We start from the raw sequence: 22,444 nt of genomic DNA, 5'->3' as shown, positions 1-22,444 counted from the left end.
GTAGATGCCACCGTTTCTTCACGTTCTGCAGATGTATATGCCACTGGTTCTTCACGTTCTGCAGATGTAGATGCCACTGGTTCTTCACGTTCTGTAGATGTAGATGCCACTGGTCTTCACATTTTGCAGATGTAGATGCCACTGGTTCTTAACGTTCTGTAGATGTAGATGCCACTGGTCTTCACGTTCAGTAGATGCCACCGTTTCTTCACGTACTGTAGATGTAGATGCCACTGGGTCTTCACGTTCTTCAGATGTAGACGCCACTGGTTCTTCACGTTCTGCAGATGTAGATGCCATTGGTTCCTTACCTTCTTCAGATGTAGATGCCACCGTTTCTTCACGTTCTGCAGATGTAGATGCCACTGGTTCTTCACTTTCTGTAGATGCCACCGTTTCTTCATGTTCTGCAGATGTAGATGCCACTGGTTCTTCACGTTCTGCAGATGTAGATGCCACTGGTCTTCACATTCTGCAGATGTAGATGCCACTGGTTCTTCACGTTCTGTAGATGTAGATGTCACTGGTTCTTCACGTTCTGCAGATGCAGATGCCACTGGTTCTTCACGTTATGCAGATGTAGATGCCACTGGTTCTTCACGTTCTGCAGATGTAGATGCCACTGGTTCTTCACGTTCTGCAGATGCAGATGCCACCGTTTCTTCACGTTCTGCAGACGTAGATGCCACTGGTTCTTCACGTTCTGCAGATGTAGATGCCACTCGTTTTTCACGTTCTGCAGATGTAGATGCCACTGGTTCTTCACGTTCTGTAGATGTAGATGCCACTGATTCTTCACGTTTTACAGATGCTGATGCCACTGGTTCTTCACGTTCTGCAGATGTAGATGCCACTGGTTCTTCACGTTTTACAGATGTAGATGCCACCGTTTCTTCACGTTCTGCAGATGTAAATGCCACTGGTTCTTCATGTTCTGTATATATAGATGCCACTGGTTCTTCACGTTCTGCAGATGTAGATGCTACTGGTTCTTCACGTTCTGCAGATGTAGATGCCACTGGTTCTTCACGTTCTGCAGATGCAGATGCCACTGGTTCTTCACGTTCTGCAGATGTAGATGCCACTGGTTCTTCACGTTCTGCAGATGTAGATGCCACTGGTTCTTCACGTTCTGCAGATGTAGATGCAACTGGTTATTTACGTTCTTCAGATGTAGATGCCACTGGTTCTTCATGTTCTTCAGATGTAGATGCCACTGGTTCTTCACGTTCTGCAGATGTAGATGTCACTGGTTCTTCACGTTCTGCAGATGTAGATGCTACTGGTTCTTCACGTTCTGCAGATGTAGATGCCACTGGTTCTTCACGTTCTGCAGATGCAGATGCCACTGGTTCTTCACGTTCTGCAGATGTAGATGCCACTGGTTCTTCACGTTCTGCAGATGTAGATGCCACTGGTTCTTCACGTTCTGCAGATGTAGATGCAACTGGTTATTTACGTTCTTCAGATGTAGATGCCACTGGTTCTTCATGTTCTTCAGATGTAGATGCCACTGGTTCTTCACGTTCTGCAGATGTAGGTGACACTGGTTCTTCACTTTCTGCAGATGTAGATGTCACTGGTTCTTCACGTTCTGCAGATGTAGATGCTACTGGTTCTTCACGTTCTGCAGATGTAGATGCCACTGGTTCTTCACGTTCTGCAGATGCAGATGCCACTGGTTCTTCACGTTCTGCAGATGTAGATGCCACTGGTTCTTCACGTTCTGCAGATGTAGATGCCACTGGTTCTTCACGTTCTGCAGATGTAGATGCAACTGGTTATTTACGTTCTTCAGATGTAGATGCCACTGGTTCTTCATGTTCTTCAGATGTAGATGCCACTGGTTCTTCACGTTCTGCAGATGTAGATGCCGCTGGTCTTCACGTTCTACAGATGGTGAAACCACCGTTTCTTCACGTTCTGTAGATGTAGATGCCACTAGTTCTTCACGTTCTGTAGATGTAAATGCCACTGGTTCTTCACGTTTTATAGATGTAGATGCTGCCACTGCCATCTATTGCATGGTGGTTGAACTTACGACTCTCGGTCCGAACGGGCAACTGGACATTCGGACCCGGTTTGTTCCTATCTCTGAAAGTTTGTAAGTTGAACGTTCGTAAGTAGAAGAGTCCCTGTATATAGAAGAAGGAAAACAAATCCGCCATGTTGAATGCTTGCCTTCACGTTGCCTTGACGACGACCGACCCGTGTGACCTCATCCAGCCAATCGCAGCAGCCCTCTTGCGTGAGCAAACGTGGAACGCGTGTCTCTGAAACGACGTGGTTTTCGATGCGTTTGTCCCCAACGTTCACCCAACGTTGTTGGACCAACGTTCCACATTTTACTGGGTCGGCTCCCGGCTGCCTCTTTGTGCCATGTGTACTCAAGTCGTCCACTGTGTCCCCATCTGTGCCTTGTCGTCTGGGTGTGTGTTTGTTCGTGTGTGTATGCGCGTGTTGATATGTGCACGTGTGTGTGTCTGTGCGTTGATATGTGCGCGTGTGTGTTCGTGTGTGCGTCTAGGCGGGGAGCGATAGTGTAGTGGTTTGCGCGCTGCGCTATGAACCCGGCGACCCGAGTTCGATTCCCGCTCACGGCCAACACCCAGTGACGATTTTCTGAACCGGTCCTGGGCCTCCCCTAGGTCGACTCAGCCTCAAATGAGTACCCGGTGCGGTGTGTAAACATCACCACTAGGGAGACAAAGGCGGTTGGGCGTGGTGCTGGCCACCCACCCCCTCGTGACCGTTGCGGCCTTCATAGGTGCTCGCTAACAACACTTGCCCGTACAGTCTGTTAAGGCTATATGGGGCATCTTTGTCTTGTGTCTTGTGTCTGTGCGTTTATATGTGCGGGTGTGCGTTTGTGTGTCTGTGCATTCATATGAGCGTGCGTGCGTGTGTGTCTGCGCGTTTATATGTGCGTGTGTGTGTACCTGTGCATGAATGCGTGTGCGCGTGGGTGCATCCACACCTTCCTGTGTGTGTCCGTGTATACACCTACACGTGTACGTGCGTGCGTGCGCGTGCGTGTGAGCGCCAGAACACACGCGCGCGCGCGTCTGCCGGTATGCGAGTAGCTCCCGCACGCACGGGCGTGCGCGTGTACGTGCGCGTGTGTGTGCGCGTGTGTGCGTGCGCGTGTGTGCACGCGTCCATTGCAGCGTCGTCGTCGGAAAATGGCGTGAACCGCGTGGAGTCTGTGCCATCTCATGCAGGTCAACCCACCCATGTACTCACCCACCCACCCATGTACTCACCCACTCACCCATATACTCACCCACCCATTTACTCACCCATCCACCCATGTATTCACCCACCCACCCATGTACTGACCCACCCACTAATTTACTCACCCACCCAGCCATCTACTCACCCACCCACCCATTTACTCACCCACCCACTCATTTACTCACCCACCCATGTACTCACCCACCCACCCTTGTACTCACCCACCCACCCATGTACTCACCCACCCATGTACTCACCCACCCACCACATAGACCACTCACTCACCCACTCACCCACCCATCACGACATCCACTCACGCTCTTTTTATTGCTGCTGATGATGTTGATGATGCTGATGATGTTGCTGATGTTGTTGATGATGATGCTGATGTTGATGTTGATTATGCTGATGTTGATGCTGATGATGTTGATGATGTTGTTGATGTTGTTGTTGATGATGATGTTCATAATGATGATGTTGCTGGTGCTGATGTTGATGATGTTGTTGATGTTGTTGTCGCTGCTGCTGCTGCTGATGTTGATGATGTCTTTCTCACTGCTATGTGTTGGTGTGTTGGTGATAATGGTGCTCATAATGGTGGTGCCACTGCTGCCGCTGGTGCTTCTCCTGCTGCTACTGCTGCTGCTGCTACTACTACTGCTGCTCCTGCTGCTGCTACTGCTGCTGCTACTGCTGCTGCTGCTACTGCTGCTGCTACTGCTGCTGCTTTTCCTGCTGCTACTGCTGCTGCTGCTTCTACTGCTGCTACTACTGCTACTACTGCTGCTTCTCCTGCTGCTGCTGCTTCTCCTGCTTCTCCTGCTTCTCCTGCTACTGCTTCTCCTGCTGCTACTGCAACTGCTGCGACGCAGACTACACGTCGGAGAGCGACAGCTTCAACCCGGGGCTGTGGGAGGAGCAGAGGCAGAGGAGGACGACCGTCGTGTTTGACTGTCAGGACGGGCCAGAGGGCGACTCGCACCATGAGAAGGTGGCACGCTCGCTCGCTCACTCACTCGCTCACTCACTCGCTTGCTCGCACAGTCACTCGCTCAGTCACTCGCTCAGTCACTCGCTCGCTCACTCACTCTCTCAGTCGCTCACTCACTCAGTCGCTCACTCACTTTCTCGCTCACTCACTCCCTCGCTCACTCACTCACTCCCTCACTCACTCACTCACTCGTCCGCTCACTCCCTCGCTCGCTCACTCACTCGTTCACTCACTCGCACAGTCACTCGCTCGCTCACTTGCACTCTCAGTCACTCGCTCAGTCACTCGCTCAGTCGCTCGCTCACTCACTCATTCACTGGTCGTGTTCAATTGTCAGGACAGGCCAGAGGGCGACTCGCACCACGAGAAGGTGGCTTGCTCGCTCGCTCACTCACTCGTCCACCGTGAACCTCCCACCGTGGCCCACCTCCACCCCCCCCAACACCCCCCCCCAACACCCCCCCCCCACCCTCCCCACCAGCTGGAAAGCGCCAACATCAAGCGCTACCCAACGCCCTTCCCGGACGACATCCGCTCGGGGGGTGGCGGCGGCAGCGGCGGTCCCGGCGGGCGCCCGCACGCGTCCACGCCGCTGCGGGGACCCCCGTCACACCACCAGCAGCACCACGGGGGGGACCAGGAGGAGGAGGAGGACGAGGAGGAGGAGGAGGAGAAGGCGCCGCCGCCCCCCAAGATGGGGCAGGCGGCCGCCGTGGGGAGGCTCGCCGGGGCCCTGCTGGCCAGGCCTCGGCCTGAGCACCCCCACGCCGCCGCCGCCGCCGCCGCCGCTCTCAAGGCGGCGGCGGCGGCGGTCGGAGCCACGGACGGCGCCGGGGCGCAGCGCGCCGGACGGTAACGGTGGGGGGGGGGGGAATGGGGGGGGGCCGTGAGGGGAGGAAGCGATGGGGGGGGGGGCAGGGGAATGGGACTGGCGGGGGGGCGGTAATCGATGCCTGTGTGTGTGTGTCTGTGTGTGTGTGTGGGGAGCGGTAGTGTAGCGGTTAGCGCTGCGCTGCGCTATGAACCTGGCGACCCGGGTTCGATTCCCGCTCACGGCCAACACCAGTGACGATTATCTGAACCGGTCCTGGGCCTCCCCTAGGTCGACTCAGCCTGAAATGAGTACCTGGTGCGGTGTGTAAACATCACCACTGGGGAGACAAAGGCGGTCGGGCGCGGTGCTGGCCACCCACCCCCTCGTGTACCGTTCCGGCCTTCATAGGTGCTCGCTAACAGCACTTGCCCCTACAGTCTGTTAAGGCTATACGGGGGATCTTTGTTTTGTGTGTGTGTGTGGGTATCTTTGTTTTCTTTGTGTGGGTATCTTTAAATATTGAAAGAGGAAGTCACCCCCTGTGAGTGGCTGGCTGAGGTGCCGTCTGTTGAGGAAGTACTGAAGGCGATCCGGAGTCTGAGACCAGGAAAGGCACCGGGCAGAGATGATCTCCCAAGCGAAATGCTGAGGAAGGGTGGCGTCTGGGCACAGACTGCCCTATATGACATCATAACAACAGTCTGGACCGCTGGACGGGTTCCGCAGGATTGGAAGGATGCCCTGGTGGTCCCCTTCTTTAAGAAGGTTGGACCGCACAGACTGTAACAACTACAGGGGCATCTCACTCCTCAGTGTGCCGGGAAAGGTTCTGGCAAGGATTATTCAACACCGCCTTGCTAGGCACGCTGAGGAGAGGCTTGCGGAGCTCCAATGCGGTTTCAGGAAAGGGCAGTCCTGCACAGATGCCATATTTTCTGTCCATCTGCTACAGCAGAGGTGTAGGGAATTCCAACAACACCTACATCTCTGCTTTATTGACCTGGTCAAAGCCTATGATACCATTAGTAGGCCTGGGCTCTGGGTTTTTCTTCATGCTTTCCCTGTTCACTTTGGGGTGTCCTCTAGCTCCCACATTATTTAACATCTATTTCCACCACGTAGTTCGTGAAGCCTTCAGCAGCTGTACCGGGAAAAAATTCCATCTGGTACAGATACAATGGGAGGCTGATCGATGCCCGGGTGTGGTCAAGGGATGGCTCCCTATTGCTCAATCATGTTATGTATGCCGATGATCTGGTAATTGCTGCTCACTCAGAGGAGGAGTTGGAGGTGCTGCTGCTGAACCTGGAGCTTTCCACTAAGAGGTGGGGACTTACCATCAGCTCCACCAAAACTAAGCACCTGCCTGGGTATTTTGTGCCTTCGTAAACTCCACCCCCACAACTCTCAATTGATGATAGGGCAGTTGTGGAGAGTTTCTCATACCTGGGAAGTGTGCTCATGACCGGCTCCGGTTTGACAGCAGAGGTCTCACTCCGAATCAGTCGAGTGGCATTTTCTTTTCATCGGTTGCGTTACGCTGTGTGGAAGCTACCTGGTCTGTCGCTCCACACGAAGCTTCGGGTCTTCTCGGCATGGTCATGCCCTCCCTTCTCTATGCTTGTGAAACGTGGACCCCTCTAATGGTATATCTGCGCCGGTTAGAAACATTCAGGCTGGCCAGCCTATGATCCATCCTGGGTTTAACCAGGCTGGATTGTGTGAGGAACTCACATCCTTGAAAGATCTGGACACATTCCCATCAGTGAGCTCCTCTGCCAGGCAAGGCTGGGTCATGGAGCCCGTATGCCCAGCCACCACATGCCCAAACAGCTTTTGTTCGGCCAGGGGCATGGGCTGGAGAAGAGATGGAGCTGATGTAGCATGAGAGGATATGGAGCTAAGAGCATTTGCCAATAAATGATACCAGCGGTGTCAAGATCGGCATCTGTGGAGGAGGCTGGTGAAGGACGCTACTACTAAGCAGTTGGAGGCAGTCGCCCTCCAGCAACAATGGAGGGCGGAGGAATGACTCTCACAACAACGAGCAGAGCGCCGGGCGACTAAAACACAGCAAGCTGGCACAGTAGGGGGCACAGGTGGTGCATCGGCTGGTCATCTCAGTCAGTCGACCCATGGCACCTGGGTCTGTCCCGTGACCTCCTGCCAGCGGGCATTCGACACTTCATGTGACGGCCTTAAAGTGCACCTCGCCTGGCATGAGTGCCGTGATGACGTCACGGCCACTTGGTGGCGAACGGCGATTGTTGTTGGATGAGTGGGTAAGCGAGTGGATATGTAAGTGGGTGGGTGAGCAGGTTGATAAGTAAGCGAGTTAGCGAGTGGATATTTGAGTGAGTGGGTGGGTGAGCGGGTGGGTAAATGAGCGGGTGAGCGAGTGGATATATGAGTGAGTGGGTGGGTGAGCGGGTGGGTAAGTAAGCGGGTGAGCGAGTGGATATATGAGTGAGTGGGTGGGTGAGCAGCTGGGTGAGTGGGTTAGCGAGTGGATATATGAGTGAGTGGGTGGGTGAGCAGATGGGTAAGTAAGCGAGTTAGCGAGTGGATATATTAGTGAGTGGGTGGGTGAGCGGGTGGGTAAGTGAGCGAGTTAGCGAGTGGATATATTAGTGAGTGGGTGGGTGAGCGGGTGGGTAAGTGAGCGGGTGAGCGAGTGGATATATGAGTGTGGGTGAGCAGGTGGGTAAGTGAGCGGGTGAGCGAGTGGATATATGAGTGAGTGGGTGGGTGAGCAGGTTGATAAGTAAGCGAGTTAGCGAGTGGATATATGAGTGAGTGCATGGGTGAGCGGGTGAGCGAGTGCTCCAATGCCCCCACCAGTGACGCCGTTGTTGGTGAGCGATCCAAGAGGGCGTTGAACTTTTCTGCGTAACGACGACGGACGTCTCGCCGGTAGTTGCACAACCAGCATCCTCAGGTAGTTACCTCAATCCTGCAAACTGCTTGCAATGAACCACTCCCCCCCCACCCCCGCCTCTGTTCTCCGCACCTGATTGGCTCACAGTGATGACGTCATAATTAGGCGGAAGCGTCAGACGATACTCGAATTGCAAATGGCGTTGGTTTAATCTGGCTGTCACCTGATGATGCTGGTTGTAATTACAGGCGTAACGTCAGACGGTATTCAATGTTGTAAATGTTGTGGATTTACTCTCCAACATGCAACCGGTGTGCTGCCGTGCTCGTAACGAATTGGACACGTTCTGTTTACGTGACAAACCGCTTACTAATTGGCTGTGTCGGGTGGTGGTGGGTTTTACGACACACATTTATACTTAACGCGATCCAACCCAGCAACCTTTCTTGAGCCGTGGGGGAAAATGTTCTTCCCGGTTTTCATTCATTAATCAGGGCGGCCGCTCGATTCGAACCGCGAGCCTCTGAGAGAGCGGCGGACGCTGCGCTACCGCTTGGAGCGCGTGACTGCTGACTGCTGCCTGCGTTCCAGCAGCAGTCGTAGTAGGAGCAGCAGCAGCAGTAGTCGTAACAGTAATATTAGTAGTAGTAACAGTAATATTAGTAGCAGCAGTAGTAGTAGCAGCAGTAGCAGCAGTACTAGCAGCAGCAGCAGTAGCAGCAAAAGCAGCAGCAGCAGTAGTAGCAGCAGCAGTAGTTGTTGTAGCAGCAGTAGTTGTTGTAGCAGCAGTAGCAGCAGTAGTAGCAGCAGTAGTTGTTGTAGCAGCAGTAGCAGCAGTAGTAGTTGTTGTAGCAGCAGCAGTAGTAGCAGCAGTAGTTGTTGTAGCAGCAGCCGTAGCAGTAATAGCAGCAGTAGTTGTTGTAGCAGCAGTCACAGCAGTAGCAGTAGTTGTTGTAGCAGCAGTAGTAGTAATAGCAGCGGTAGTTGTTGTAGCAGCAGTCACAGCAGTAGTAGTAGTTGTAGCAGCAGTAGCAGCAGCAGCAGTAGCAGCAGTAGTTGCTGTAGCAGCAGCAGCAGTAGTAGTAGCAGCAGTAGTTGTTGTAGCAGCAGTAGCAGTAATAGCAGCAGCAGTAGTTGTTGTAGCAGTAATAGCAGTCACAGCAGTAGTTATTGTAGCAACAGTAGCAGTAATAGCAGCAGTAGTAGCAGCAGTAGCAGCAGTAGTAGCAGTAGCAGCAGCAGCAGCGGTTTTAAATGAACAATTGTCGCGGTGGCGCTCGGAGGTCAGAGCGCAGAGCCGGCCCCGTTGAGATGCGGGGTTCCCGATCCGGGTGTTCAGGCCATGCCAAGTGAAGCTGGGATTCATCTTCTTGGTTCTTTCGGTAAAATCACGTAGAAGGGAAGTAATAAAATAATACAAATAAAACATAATAATATAATTCTCACGACGTTTCGGCCACAATGCAAGCAGCCGTCCTCAGGTGAAGAACAGGTCTGTCGGAAAGACAGCGTCTGAATATGCTAAATTCCTCTGTTGATATGCAAATTCCTTCGTCAAGGCGCCCTTCCTCCTCTAACCCAGCTTAAATATACGCTGCCAAGCTTGGTGGTGTTCATTCAGACGCTGTCTTTCCGACAGCCCTGTTCTTCACCTGAGGACGGCTACTTGCATTGTGGCCGAAACGTCGTGAGAATTATTATATAATGTTGTATTTTTATTATTTTATTATTTCCCTTCTACGTGACTTTACCGAAAGTACCAAGAAGATGAATTCTGGGGTCTCGTGACGCTACGCCGGCCGCCTCCGCCGCCAGGGGGAGGGGGGGGGGGAGATAGAAAAAGATTGAATTTGCTTTTATTTTGAGCCCCGGTACACGTGGGGAGGTGTGGTGTTGGGGGGGGGCACATGAACTCCACGGACACTCCTTGCTTGTAGAGGGAAAAGAGAGATTGGGCTCGAGGCGAGCGGGGGAGCATGCGCCTTCATATGGGGAGGGAAAGGTCAGGGAGGAAGAGCTCAAGTGAAAGGGCGAAGGGGACAGGGAGAAGGAGGGGGGTGGGGTGGGGGGGGTAAATATTTATAACTTTTTATTTAACACGGAAGAATGGATGCATTCGCCACGCGACCTCCTCTCGATCGCGCACGATTTCGCCGCTTACGAAAAACCACTTCGGGGCCACCAACAAATCCCGCACCGTCGCCTGCCACCCCCTCCCCCCACCACCGCTCGCAGCCTCTCCCCGCAAGACCCGAGCGCCATCGTCGCCACCGTCTCCGCGGCGACCGGCACCGGCGGCAACAGCTCGTCGTCGCCGCAGGTGGACATCCCCATGACGCACCTGTCGGCGTCGGCGCGCTCCCTGCGGCCCGACCACCCCCCGCTGGGGCGGCTCTCCCAGGGCGCCGCCGCTCTGCTCCACTTACCGCTCGGTGGCGGCAGCGCCGGCGGTGGAGCTGGCTCCCTGGCCGCGGCGACGGCGTCGCTGGCGCAGGACGGAGCCCTCACTTGCCAGCCCGGAGCCGGAGTGGACGGAGGAACGCGCGGAACGGTGGGCTCCGGGGGGGAGCGGCGGGGTGGGGGGGGCGGTCACGGCCGACCGGGTTCGATGTTCGGCGGGGCGGCTGCGGCACAAGTCAAATCGGCAGTTGCGTTCTCGCGTTGACTTGGCGGCAGAAATGAATCTTCTGGGGCGAGCTACGGAGCATATTCGAGCAGTGGCCTTTCCCCGGGATACGAACGACCGCACTGTAAAACGTTCCCCACTCACGAACGAACCGCTGTAGAGATGTCCGCACTTACTAATATTCCGCACTTACGAATGAACCGCCGTGAGGTGTCCGACTTACGAACATTCCCCACACATGAACGAACCGCCGCTAGGTGCCACAACTTACGAACATTCCACACATACGAACGAACCCCCACGAGACGTCCACACTCGCGAACATTCCACACTTACGAACATTCCACACTTACAAACATTTCACACTTACGAACTTTCCACACTTACGAACATTCCACACTTACGAACATTCCACACTTACGAACATTCCACACTTACGAACATTCCACACTTACGAACATTCCACACTTACGAACATTCCACACTTACGAACATTCCACACTTACGAACATTCCACACTTACGAACATTCCACACTTACGAACATTCCACACTTACGAACATTCCACACTTACGAACATTCCACACTTACGAACATTCCACACTTACGAACATTCCACACTTACGAACATTCCACACTTACGAACATTCTACACTCACGGACATTCCACACTTACGAACATTCCACACTTACGAACATTCCACGCTTACGAACATTCCACACTTACGAACATTCCACACTTACGAACATTCCACACTTACGAACATTCTACACTCACGGACATTCCACACTCACGAACATTCCACACTTACGAACATTCCACACATACGAACATTGCACACCTACGAACGAACCCCCGCTAGGTGTCCGACTTACGAACATTCTGCACTTACGAACGAACCGCCGTGAGGTGTCCGACTTACGAACCTTCTCTACTTATGAACGAACCGCTGTGAGCTGTCCGCACTTACGAACATTCCACATGTACAAACAAACCACCGTAGAGATGTCTGCACTTACGAATATTCCACACTTACGAACAGAGCGCAGCGACATGTTCGACTTACGAACATTCCGCACTTACGAACGAACCACCGCTATGTGTTCGACTTACGAGCATTCCGCACTTACGAACGAACCGCCGTGAGACGTCCGCATTTGCGAACGTACCTGGCATCGATTGAAGGGGGCGCCAGGACGCGATGCCGTACGAAGGTCATCCATCTCCCACCCGGAGAGTAAAACCCGCTGTGGTCTGCGCTCCTTCAACGGACGAGGAGGAGGAGCGGGGGGAAGAGGAGGAGGACATCAACTCTCTCTCTCTCTCTTGCTTTGCTGAGGCCCTCTCTTCGTGGCTTAGCAGACCTCGAAATTGGCATCTCGAGCTCGTGAGCCTCGTCGCTGCTCCTGCCGCTGGCCGCTGCCATCATCACCCCTCGCAAGGATCGGGCAGAATTCAGGAGCTAAGCTTGGCAGTGTCGAGCTCCTGCTAAGCCACGATGAGGGGGCTTCAGGAGCGAGGGCGAAAAGAGTGTTCACGGATGGTCAAGTGCCGGGCAAGAGAGCTTTTGCTGTACTGTTATTGTAGTTGTTGTTGTTGTTGCTGCGAGCGCAACGGCGGAGGGATATTTACGCCGGCAAATTGCGCTGTCACCAAAGTCACCGCGGCTCTCTCACCCCCCCCCCCCCCCCCCCCCCCACCGGCTGCTCAGGACTCGCCGAGCGACGGCTTCCTGCTGCTCCACGGGAAGGGCGCCGAGGGGCGTCTGCTGGAGGGCAGGAAGTCCCCGCTCCCGCCGCCGGGGTTCAGCAACTCCGACAGCCAGAAAGGTGCTCGCCCACCAGCCTCCCCCCCCTCCACCACCGGGTAGAAAGGCTCACGGAAGCTGGACTATCGCCGTTGCGTGGCACGCGTCCCCCACGCGGCGCATCGGGAGGCCCCGCGGAAGAGGGACGACCCCCCCCCCCGATAGGCTCCTCGCTTTGTAGTCGCCCCCGCGGTCCAACCGCGTCGTAGCGGCCGTGGCCTCGGGAAATAGAAATACCATTTTCAATGCCTGATGGGGTTTGACGGCGCCGTGGGCGACGAGGGCTCGAGACGGAGTGGCAGCCGGAGGGAGATTGATTGGAGCGACGAATTGCGGCGTGGTGGGACCGCAATGGATGGCCAGCGGCGACGCGCGTGGGGGGTTGGGGGTGGGGAGGGAGGCTTTGATCCAGCAGCGGATGGAACGTGGATGCCTCTAGCCCTCGTTCAGAGAGAGCGAGAGAGCGGGGGAGAGGGCGGGGGGGGGTGCGACGGGGAACCACAGACCGAGCGGGGATGCAGCGGGTGCCAACAATTTCCCGAGCTCTGCGGTCCTCTCTATGTTAAGATGTTGGCAGCCAACAATCGCCCGAGCAAGTTGCAGCAGGGTGGTGGGTGTCCTCCCCCCCCTCCTCCCCGTTCACCGACGAATCTCGTGAACGCGAGCGAGCGGTCCGGTGTCGATGTCGTTGTTATTAGAGAGGCGTAGCGGCGGCGCCGTTACTCGCCGCGGAGAACCGCAGAACTGTGCCGCACGCCCCCTCCTCGCGTGGCCTTGTGGGAGCCTGGGTACCGGTAAACTTACTTTAGTTCAGTTGATCTTCCGATTCAGAATGGGAATGAGTCTAGATGTCAGGCAGTCGGTCAGTGTATGACGACGATGACGATGACGGTGATGGTGACAACAACGACGATGATGATGACAATGATGATGATGACAATGATGACCAAGACGACGATGATGACGACAATGACGATGACGACGATGATGACGATGGTGACAATGACGACGATGATGATGACAATGATGTTGATGACGATGACGACGACGATGATGACGACAATGACGATGATGATCACGATGAAGACGACGATAACGACAATGACGATGATAACAACGAACACTACGACGACGATGATGACGACGACAACGACGATGACTACGACGGTGACTACGACGACGACGAGGCCGTGAGCTCGTCTCCACCTCGTCCCTCAGGCTCGGGGAACGAGTCCCCTGCCGCGCCGCCGGGAAAGCCGGCCGGCGTCTTCCGGCAGGACGCCGTCGCCGCCCTGCGCTCCCGCGCCACCGACGGTTTTTCCGGCTCGGATTCCGGCTCCCGAGATTCCCAGTCGCCGCCGGATCAGCCGGGGAGCGGCGCCGCCCGCCCCGGGACGACGTCCGATGCTGCCACGGCCACCGCTGCGGTGACGCCGGCGGGCGCGGCGAGAGCCGTGGACGACGCGGCCAGCTCCGCCAGCTCCGTGTCGCCGCCGGCGGCGGCGCCGGCCGCGGAGCGGATGGCGAGCCGGGACAGCTCGCTCAGCTCCGAGTCGTCCGTGCAGCAGCAGCAGACGCAGACGCAGCAGCAGCAGACGCAGCAGCAGCAGCACAGGCAGTTGCAGAGGCGGCACCAGCAGAAGCAGGAAACGCAGAGCTCCCTGAGTTCGGTGTCGCCGACGATGGCGCATGGCGGCAGCGCCCTCGGCAGCACGGAGAGCAGCGACTCGGACGCCGGCGAGGCCGCGGCGGCCCGGGCGGCCAGCGGCGCCAACGACGGGTGAGACGGAGCCGGGGTGGGGGGCTGTGGGGGGGGGGGTGGGGGGCGCTGGAAGTGGGCGGTCTCGATCATCGCGTGGATTTTTCGCGAAAATTTACGATTATTGTTTGTATTCATCTTCTTGGTTCTTTCGGTAAAGTCACGTAGAAGGGAGATAATAAAATAAAAAAATGTTTACATAATGAAATAATAATAAGAAAAATAATAAAATAATACGAAATTATTTGTATTGTTTGTCTCTCCGGGTCCACGTGGCGACGATGAGCTCAGTGGGGCCTGACCTGGTACACAGCTCGTTTAGTCTATGGGTGTCTCTATGGGTCTCTATGGGTGTCTCTATGGGTCTCTATGGGTCTATATGGGTCTTTATGGGTCTCTATGTGTCTATATGTGCCTCTGTGGGTCTCTATGGGTCTCTATGTATCTCTATGGGTCTCTATGGATCTTTATGGGTCTCTGTGTGTCTCTGTTTCTCTCTATGTGTCTCTATGTGTCTCTATGTGTCTCCACGTGATAATCCCACGTCGTTGAGCTGTCGTTTGCGATGGCCAGGCCGCTTCTGAAAGAGAGTTACAGTACGTAGTACAGTACAGATTTAGTACAGTACACAAAATCCGTGATGTAATCCCATCTGTGAAGGATGTCATTCCTGACTTGCAATACCCAGGAGTCTACAAACTAAGTTGCATCTGTGGTGATTGTTACATCGGGGAAATGAAACGTCATGTCTCTGACCGTGTCCGCGAGCACAAGTCAGATCTGAAACAAGGCAGAACTAATTCCTCCGCCGTTGCCGACCATTGCTATAACGCTGTGGGCTCCCATGATATCGTTTTCTCCGAGACCAAGGTGCTCTGCAAACCTTCTGGCTACTATCAAAGGTTTGTTCATGGAGCCATCCAGATATACAAACATAGACATAACTTCAACCGAGAAGATGGATACAAATTGAGCAATCATTGGAAGGATGTTATTAACCAGGTCAAACCTTAACTGCTTTATAGTTTGCCTTCATATCCACATTTTCAGTCTCTTACACCCAGCCCCGCTCATTCCCATCGTTTGAAAATTTGCCGTGCATGTCGAGTTTGCAGCGCAGGTTATTTACCGCTCCCTGCTCCTCAGGTTATTTGCCCTCAATGTCATATGTAGTTTTGTACCAGTTGAAAGGGTAAAAACCTATTACTATATTTTGCCACTGGTCATAGTGTAAATGCTTACCCCGAGCTCTCAATACTCTGATAGTGAGCTGTCTTTGAGTTGTACGCCTTTTGGCGTCATCTGGTCCAACACCAATGGAGACTAGGCTCTAAGAAAAGCTGTCTCGGGTGTGGACCAATCAACTTCACGGACGATGCATATTATTATCATCATCAGAGTTGTTTATTTTTGTTTGCATTTTGACTTCCTTTCCTACCACCCTCTCTATCCCTGGCTCCGCCCCCCTCCCTCATCTATATAACCCCCTGGTACTAGCAGCTACTTTGCCCACTTCAGCAACAGTTTTTTGCTGTGGTTGTCCCACCCGATGACGGACGCTTGCGTCCGAAACGTCGTGATTTAATTTATTTTAATTGTTTTACCTACGTGACTTTACCGACAGAACCAAAGAGTATGGTTACAGTACGTAGCTCGGTAGGCCTCGCCTGGTCAAATCAAATAGTTTAGTCTGTGGGTCTTTATTTGTCTCTATGGGTCTCTTCATATCTCTGTGCCTTTGAAGTATTTGGCTGCTATCATTTGTGGTCAGGTCGTTTCTGGTAAAATAATTGGTAAAAACAGGACCCTGCGGGGTGGGCTGGTAGGAACGAATAACCAAAGAATATAAACATAATGTATTATAACACTTGTTTAGCCAGGAAAACCCCACTGAGTCTAAAGGTTTTTCTAGGGTCCTGCCAAGTGTTTGCAGTAGGGGGCGATGTTGCTAGACCTAATCGGACGATACGAAGGGAGAGTTTGAGGCCTAGTTCTAGACTTTAGGCCTAGCTGTAGGCTTTAGGCTGCTGTGAGTTAATTTTTAATTTAAATGTTTTAATTATTTATGTAAAAGCTTTAAATGTAAATGTTTCTATTTAAAAACATCAGGGAATGTAACATTGTTAAACATTAACTCACTTTCACACACGCGGGGGTACGATACGAAAGGAGAGTTTGAGGCCTAGTTCTAGGCTTTAGGCCTAGCTGTAGGCTTTAGGCCGCCGTGAGTTAATTTTTAATTTAAATGTTTTTATTATTTATGTAAAAGCTTTAAATTTAAATGTTTTTATTTAAAAGCATCAGGTAATGTAACATTGTTAAACATTAACTCCCTTGCACACACGCGGGGGTACGATACGAAGGGAGAGTTTGAGGTGTTGTTCGAGGCTTTAGGCCTAGCTGTAGGCTTTAGGCCGCCGTGAGTTAATTTTTAATTTAAATGTTTTTATTATTTATGTAAAAGCTTTAAATTTAAATGTTTTTATTTAAAAGCATCAGGTAATGTAACATTGTTAAACATTAACTCCCTTGCACACACGCGGGGGTACGATACAAAGGGAGAGTTTGAGGTGTTGTTCGAGGCTTTAGGCCTAGCTGTAGGCTTTAGGCCGCTGTGAGTTAAATTTTAATTTAAAAGTTTTAATTAAAAGCTATCTCAGGGAATTATAAGGGAATGTTACACTTGTTTAGCCAGGAAAACCTCATTAATTTAAATGTTTTAACTAAAAGCTATCTGAGGGAATTATAAGGGAATGTTACACTTGTTTAGCCAGGAAAGCGTCACTGAGTCTAAAGGTTTTTGTAGGCTCATGCCAAGTGTTTGCAGTAGGGGGCGATGTTGCTACATCGGACGGACGGACGGACGGACAATATAATCTATTGTAGGCTGGTTCACTTCGTTCCTACCAGTATCTAGTTTAGTCTGTGGGTCTCCATGGGTCTCTTTATATCTCGATGGGTCTCTATGAATCTACGTATCTCTATGGGTCTCTTTATATCTCGATGGGCCTCTTTGAATCTATGGGTCTCTATGGGTCTCTTTATATCTCGATGGGCCTCTATGAATCTATGGGTCTCTATGGGTCTCTTTATATCTCGATGGCTCTCTATGAATCTATGGATATCTATGTAACTCGATGGGTCTTTTTAGATATCTTTATGGGTCTCTATGGTTCTCTCTATGCACCTCTGTGCATTTATTTGGCTGCTGCTATACATTTCCACGTGACCATGATACGCCACTGTTCGGAAACGACCTGTTTAGTTCGTTGCCTTCCCCCTCCCCTCCACCTCCGACTAGCACGGTTGACTACGTGCGGTGCGAAATAATTTTATCGCACGCGCGCGCACGGGTGAATGTGCCGTCGCGTTCGAAAGCTCACTTACACGTGCAGTACCCTGTTCGTGACCACGTGCATCGCCAGGGCCTCGCTGGGGTCAGACTGGTCCGAGGAGGACAACGAGGAGGAGGAGGAGGAAGAAGAGGAGGAGGAGGAAGAGGAGGAAGAGGAGGAGGAGGAGGAAGACGACCTAGCTCCGTCCCAACCGGCTCCCGGCATGGGCATCGGCCACCACCACCACGACGACGACGACGACGACGAGGAGGAGGAGGGCGACAGCAAGTCCCCCGAGGCGAGCGAGCTGGGCACCAGCCCCGAGTACGAGCAGATCCACTCGGCCGAGACGATCGAGGCCATCTTCAATGACCGCGGCATCTACGCGCTGGAAACGACCGACTTCACCACGCCCGTGCCGCCCAACGCCGGCGCCGGCGCGAGGCCCGAGACGGCGGCGGCCGCCGGCAGCGCGGGTCTCTCGGGGGCGGCGGCGGCGGCCGCAGCGATGGCCGCGGCGGCCGGGGGGAATAAATCGTTGACGGGCGCGGCGGCGGCGGCCGGATGCGGCCCGACGACGAACAGGGCCGCCGTGGCGACCAGGGACGCGGTCGCCGCGACGATCGAGCGGGCGGCGGAGCGGCTGAGCCACAGCAATAGCGAGAGCGGCGGTAGCGGCGGCGGCAGCGGCGGCGATTCCGACGGCTGCGGCGACGAGGCCCCGGCCGGCGGCGAGAGGAAGAAGTCGTCGAGCCTGTGGGACGCGCGTCCCGAGCGGCTCGCGCCGTCAAGCGGTGCGGCCGGCGCCGCCGGCAGCCTCCGGCACCGCCCGGCGGGGGCGTCGGCGTTCGACGCGTACGGCGACGGCGCCGGAGCCGGCGCGGCCGCGGCGATGGCCGTCGCGCCGGAGCCTTCCGGCTACGCGCCGGCGGCGTTCCCCGCCCGCTTCTCGGTTTCGTCGCCGCCGCTCGTCCCCCCGACGCCCGTGCCGAGTTACAGCGCCGCCCAGCAGCACCGGCAGATGGCGACGATGTCGACGGCGGCGGCGGCGTCGGCGGCCTCGCTGCTGTCCGGGAGCCGGGCTTCGGCCTTCGCTCAGGCCCCTCCCAAGGCCCTGCTGGGCAACTCGGCGAGCGTCTCCACGTTCCCGCAGAGCGACGCCGGCGCGGCCACCGCGGGGCCCGGCGTGGCGGCTCAGCGCACCATGTCGGCGGCGCCGGGCGGTGTCGGCGGCGGAGGAGGAGGGGCGTACGGCTTCGCGACGGCGCTCTGGCCCGGCGACGGGGGAGAGCGGCGTAAAGCCGGGGGGCTGTTCCACGGCGCGGGAGGCGACGGCGTCGCCGGCAAGGCGGGGCCGCGCTTGATGCTGCTGGGACGCATGCGCGGCGGCGGCAACGGCGGCGGCAACAACGGCGGCGGCAACGGCGGTAACGGCAACGGCAGCGGTAACGGCAACGGAGGGGGCGGCGGTGGCGGCGGGCGGAACGGCCAGCGCAGCCTCCACCACAATCTTCAGCAGCACCTCCACCACCACCTCCTCCACCACCAGCAGCGCGGCGGCGGTGGCGGCGGCAGCGACGACGAGGAGCGCTCGCCGCTGCTGATGAGCCGCAGCTCGGAGGAGCTGTCTCCCGAGCGGCAGCACCGGGCGACGTCCGCCCCGGCGCCCGCCGTGGCCGGCGGAGCGGGCCCCCCGACGCGGCCCTCAGGGGCCCGGCCGCCCCTCGGCAAATCGTTCAGCTTCACCGAGGTGGACTCGGGCACCCTCCTCCTGCGGGCTTACGGCATCGAGACGGACTGCACCAGCTTCGGGCCCAGCTCGCAGTCCCAGCAGCAGCAGCAGCGGCAACAGCAGCAGCAGCTGCCATCGTCGTCGTTGTCGTCGTCCCTCCTCCAGCACCACCAGCAGCAGCAGCAGCATCCGCGGCACGGCCTCGCCGCGCACCACTTGTCGGTGGTGGTGGCGGCATCGCGCAGGGGCTCGGGCGGCGAGCACGTGGGGATGACACGAAGCCTCTCGGTGCCGCTGCTCGACGAGGAGGACGAGCTGGAGGAGGCGGCGGCGGCGCAGGCGGCGCAGGCGGTGCCGGCGGCGAACGACGGCGGCGGCGACGGCGGTCGCGTCGCGGCGGCGCGGCGCCACCGGGAGCTGCCCCCCTGCTCGCCGTTGCTCCGGCGCAGGGGACAGGAGGTGAGCTACTACCGCGGCTACGAGGACCTCGGCTCCGACTGGCTGGAGGAGCTGCCGTCCATCTCGCCCAAGGCACGCGCCGTCAAGACCTCCTCGCTGTGGGCGCCGGCCCATGGGTCGGGGCCCACGCCGCTGCCGGCTCCGGCGCCGCTGCCGCAGCCGCCGCGGCCGCCGTTGGCCGCCGCCGCCGCCACGTCGGCGTCGTCGTCGTCGTCTCTCTCGGCCAATCAGAAGCCGGCTTCGTCACCGAACCGCTTCACCGGCAGGAGGGCGGGGACTCCGCTGGCGACCAATCAGGTGGCGGCCGCGGCCGCGCCCGCGGTGGCGGCGACGGCCAATCACGGAGCCGCCCCCGCCGGCACCAGCGGCGGCGGCTCATCGACGATGACGGCGGCGCAGAGGAGAGCGGCGATGGAGAGGATCAACTCGCTGCCGGTGCCGCCGGCGCGCTCCGACAGCTACGGCAGGATCGGGCGTTTGCGGCGGGCGGACAGCACGTCGGGGCCCGATCCTGTAGAGATGGCGCAGCAGCAGCAGCAGCAACACAGCGGTCACCAGCCTCTATCGGCACAACTCCCGCTGTCCCCGCGGCAAGAGGTGGAGTACGTGAACATCAAGAAGACGGAATCGGCGGCGCAGCATCAGCACCTTCAGCAGCAGCAGCATTTTAGTTTCAGCCAAGCGGAACTGGCGAGTGCCCTGTCCCAGCAGCAGCAACAGCAGCAGCAGCAGCAACAGCAGCAGCACAGGTTTGCGGCCGAGACGCAGTCTTACGCCAACAAATACGCGGGCGCGCAAGCAATGATGGCACACTACCAACAGCAGCAGCAGCAGCAGCAGCTCCAGCAGCAGCAACAGCAGCAGCAGCAACAGCAGCCGATCCGAGGCCGCCTGGAGAGGCAAAGCAGCCTGTTTGGCGGCGGAGGGAACTACAGCCCGCTGTCGCCCGCGCCCCCCAAGACGCCCGTGTCACCGCCGGCGAGCGAGAGCGACCACGAGTACGTGAACTTCTCCAGCGCGGGCGGTACGCCGGTGGACACCGGCTCCGGCTGGTCTGGGGCGGGCGCCGGGTGGACGGTGTCCGGGAGGGGGCAGCAGCAGCAGCAACAGCAGCAGCAGCAGCAGGGCACGGGCGCGCGCCCGCGAGGACAGTTGCACAGCATGCGCAGCTACAGCGTCGACGAGAGTTTCGCTCCGATATCGAGGCCCTTCCTCTTACATCACCAGCAGCAGCAGCAACAGCAGCAGCAGCAACAGCAACAACAGCAGCAGCAACAGCACGCGGGCTATCCGCAAGTGTTACCGCCACACCACCCGCACCACCCGCACCACCACCAGCAGCAGCAGCACAACCTGCAGCACCAGCAGCACCAGCAGTATCTGCAGCAGCTGCAGCAACAGCAGCAGCAGCAGCAGCACAGCCGGGCGTTCGGGCCGGGCCTGGAGCACGCTCGCTCCGAGCGGGACCTCGTGCAGATGGGAGCCCGCGGCCTGGGGGGCAGCGGAGCCGCCTGGAGCAGCCAGAGGGAGTCGCGCGAGCGCCTCGTCATGAGGCGGAGCGACTACGGCGTGCTCGCCAAGGTGGGGGCTTGTGGTGGTGGTGGTGGTGGTGGTTGTGGTGGTTGTGGTGGTGGTTGTGGTTGTGGTGGTTGTGGTGGTTGTGGTGGTGGTGGTGGTGATGGTCCGGCTGCTGACGTGGGCGGCTAGAACGCAGCAAGTTGGCACAGTAGGGGGGGGGTAAGTACAGCTGGTGGTGTGGGTCTACCGGTCATCTCAAGTCAGCTTGACTGAGATGACCGGTAGATGCACCTAGCCTGGCACAGTAGGGGTACAGCTGGTGGCGCATCTACCGTTCATCTCAGCCAGCCAACCCATGGCACCTACTGGGTCTGTCCTGAGACCTCCTGTCAGCGAGCCTTCGACACTTCACGTGGCCTCAAAGTGCACCTGGCCTGGCACAGGCGCCGTGGCCACTTAGTGGCGAATGGCGAGTATTGGTTATTTGTCCGGCAAAAACAACCTCCTACCTCCTCGACGGACGGTAACATTGTGGTGGATGTGGGCAATTCCATGGGCGCGAAGGCCATTTCCAATCGGCTGCACACCTCCTGGCTCTCGTCGCCACCACAGCGGCCAACGGGGGCTCTGGGCGGATGCGAGGGGCTGGTGACCCCTCCACCTTCAATTTCATTACCACGGAAATGGGTGTAAAATATCGAACTAAGCTTGTGCGGGAGGCCCCGGGGTGACAGGCGTCTATGACGTCTCCTGGCCAAACTCCCTTTGGCGGAGCCAAAAGACTGAACCCGTACCCTCGGGGTTCCTCCAGAAACGGTAATAAAACTTCTACGAGTGGCCACGTCGAATGTCCCAGCGCTCACTGTGGAGGAGAGGCTGCCTCTCCTCTGTCGGGAGCTAGACCTGTACTGCCTGGATCTCTGTGGTTATTCAGGAAATCCGGTGAACTGGGTCTGGCTGCAGTCACCGTCAGGGTTGGACAGTCCTCTACCCGAGGCAAGAGACTGCCACAGAACAGGGAGTGGCTCTTCTTCTGAACAAAAGAATGAAGGGGGCATGGTGAGGTGTGGGAAGCTATAAGCTCCAGGCTACTGTGCACTCTCCTCCCCATCAACGGGAGGAGAGGAATGGTGGCGATGGTTGCTTACGCCCCCACTGAAGATGAACATCAGTGGAGCGATGCAGGCAAGGCCGATGAGTCAGATACCTTCTATGACCTCCTGTTGTTACAGGTGCTAGCTACTGTGGCCCCTCAGGATGAAGTCATCCTGTTGGGCCACTATGTATGCT

At 56.5% G+C, this 22,444-nt stretch overlaps 1 protein-coding gene across 5 annotated transcripts in view; it reads left to right on the top strand.

The window, feature by feature from the left end:
* Positions 1–22,444, top strand: part of LOC144952367 (uncharacterized) — a 158,069-nt gene that overhangs the window by 81,070 nt on the left and 54,555 nt on the right. For all 5 annotated transcript variants that reach the window (XM_078882767.1, XM_078882790.1, XM_078882760.1 and 2 more), the window contains exons 15-20: positions 4,107–4,225; positions 4,707–5,077; positions 10,153–10,468; positions 12,256–12,373; positions 13,570–14,131; positions 17,536–21,217. In XM_078882767.1, the coding sequence (XP_078738893.1) occupies positions 4,107–4,225; positions 4,707–5,077; positions 10,153–10,468; positions 12,256–12,373; positions 13,570–14,131; positions 17,536–21,217 (5,168 nt within the window). The remainder of the gene's footprint in view (positions 1–4,106; positions 4,226–4,706; positions 5,078–10,152; positions 10,469–12,255; positions 12,374–13,569; positions 14,132–17,535; positions 21,218–22,444) is intronic.

The sequence above is a fragment of the Lampetra fluviatilis genome, chromosome 3 (assembly GCF_964198595.1).
Source record: "Lampetra fluviatilis chromosome 3, kcLamFluv1.1, whole genome shotgun sequence".
Taxonomy (NCBI): Eukaryota; Metazoa; Chordata; class Hyperoartia; order Petromyzontiformes; family Petromyzontidae; genus Lampetra; species Lampetra fluviatilis.
Note: the sequence above shows the minus strand (reverse complement) of the source record. Positions and strands in the feature narration are given on the sequence as shown.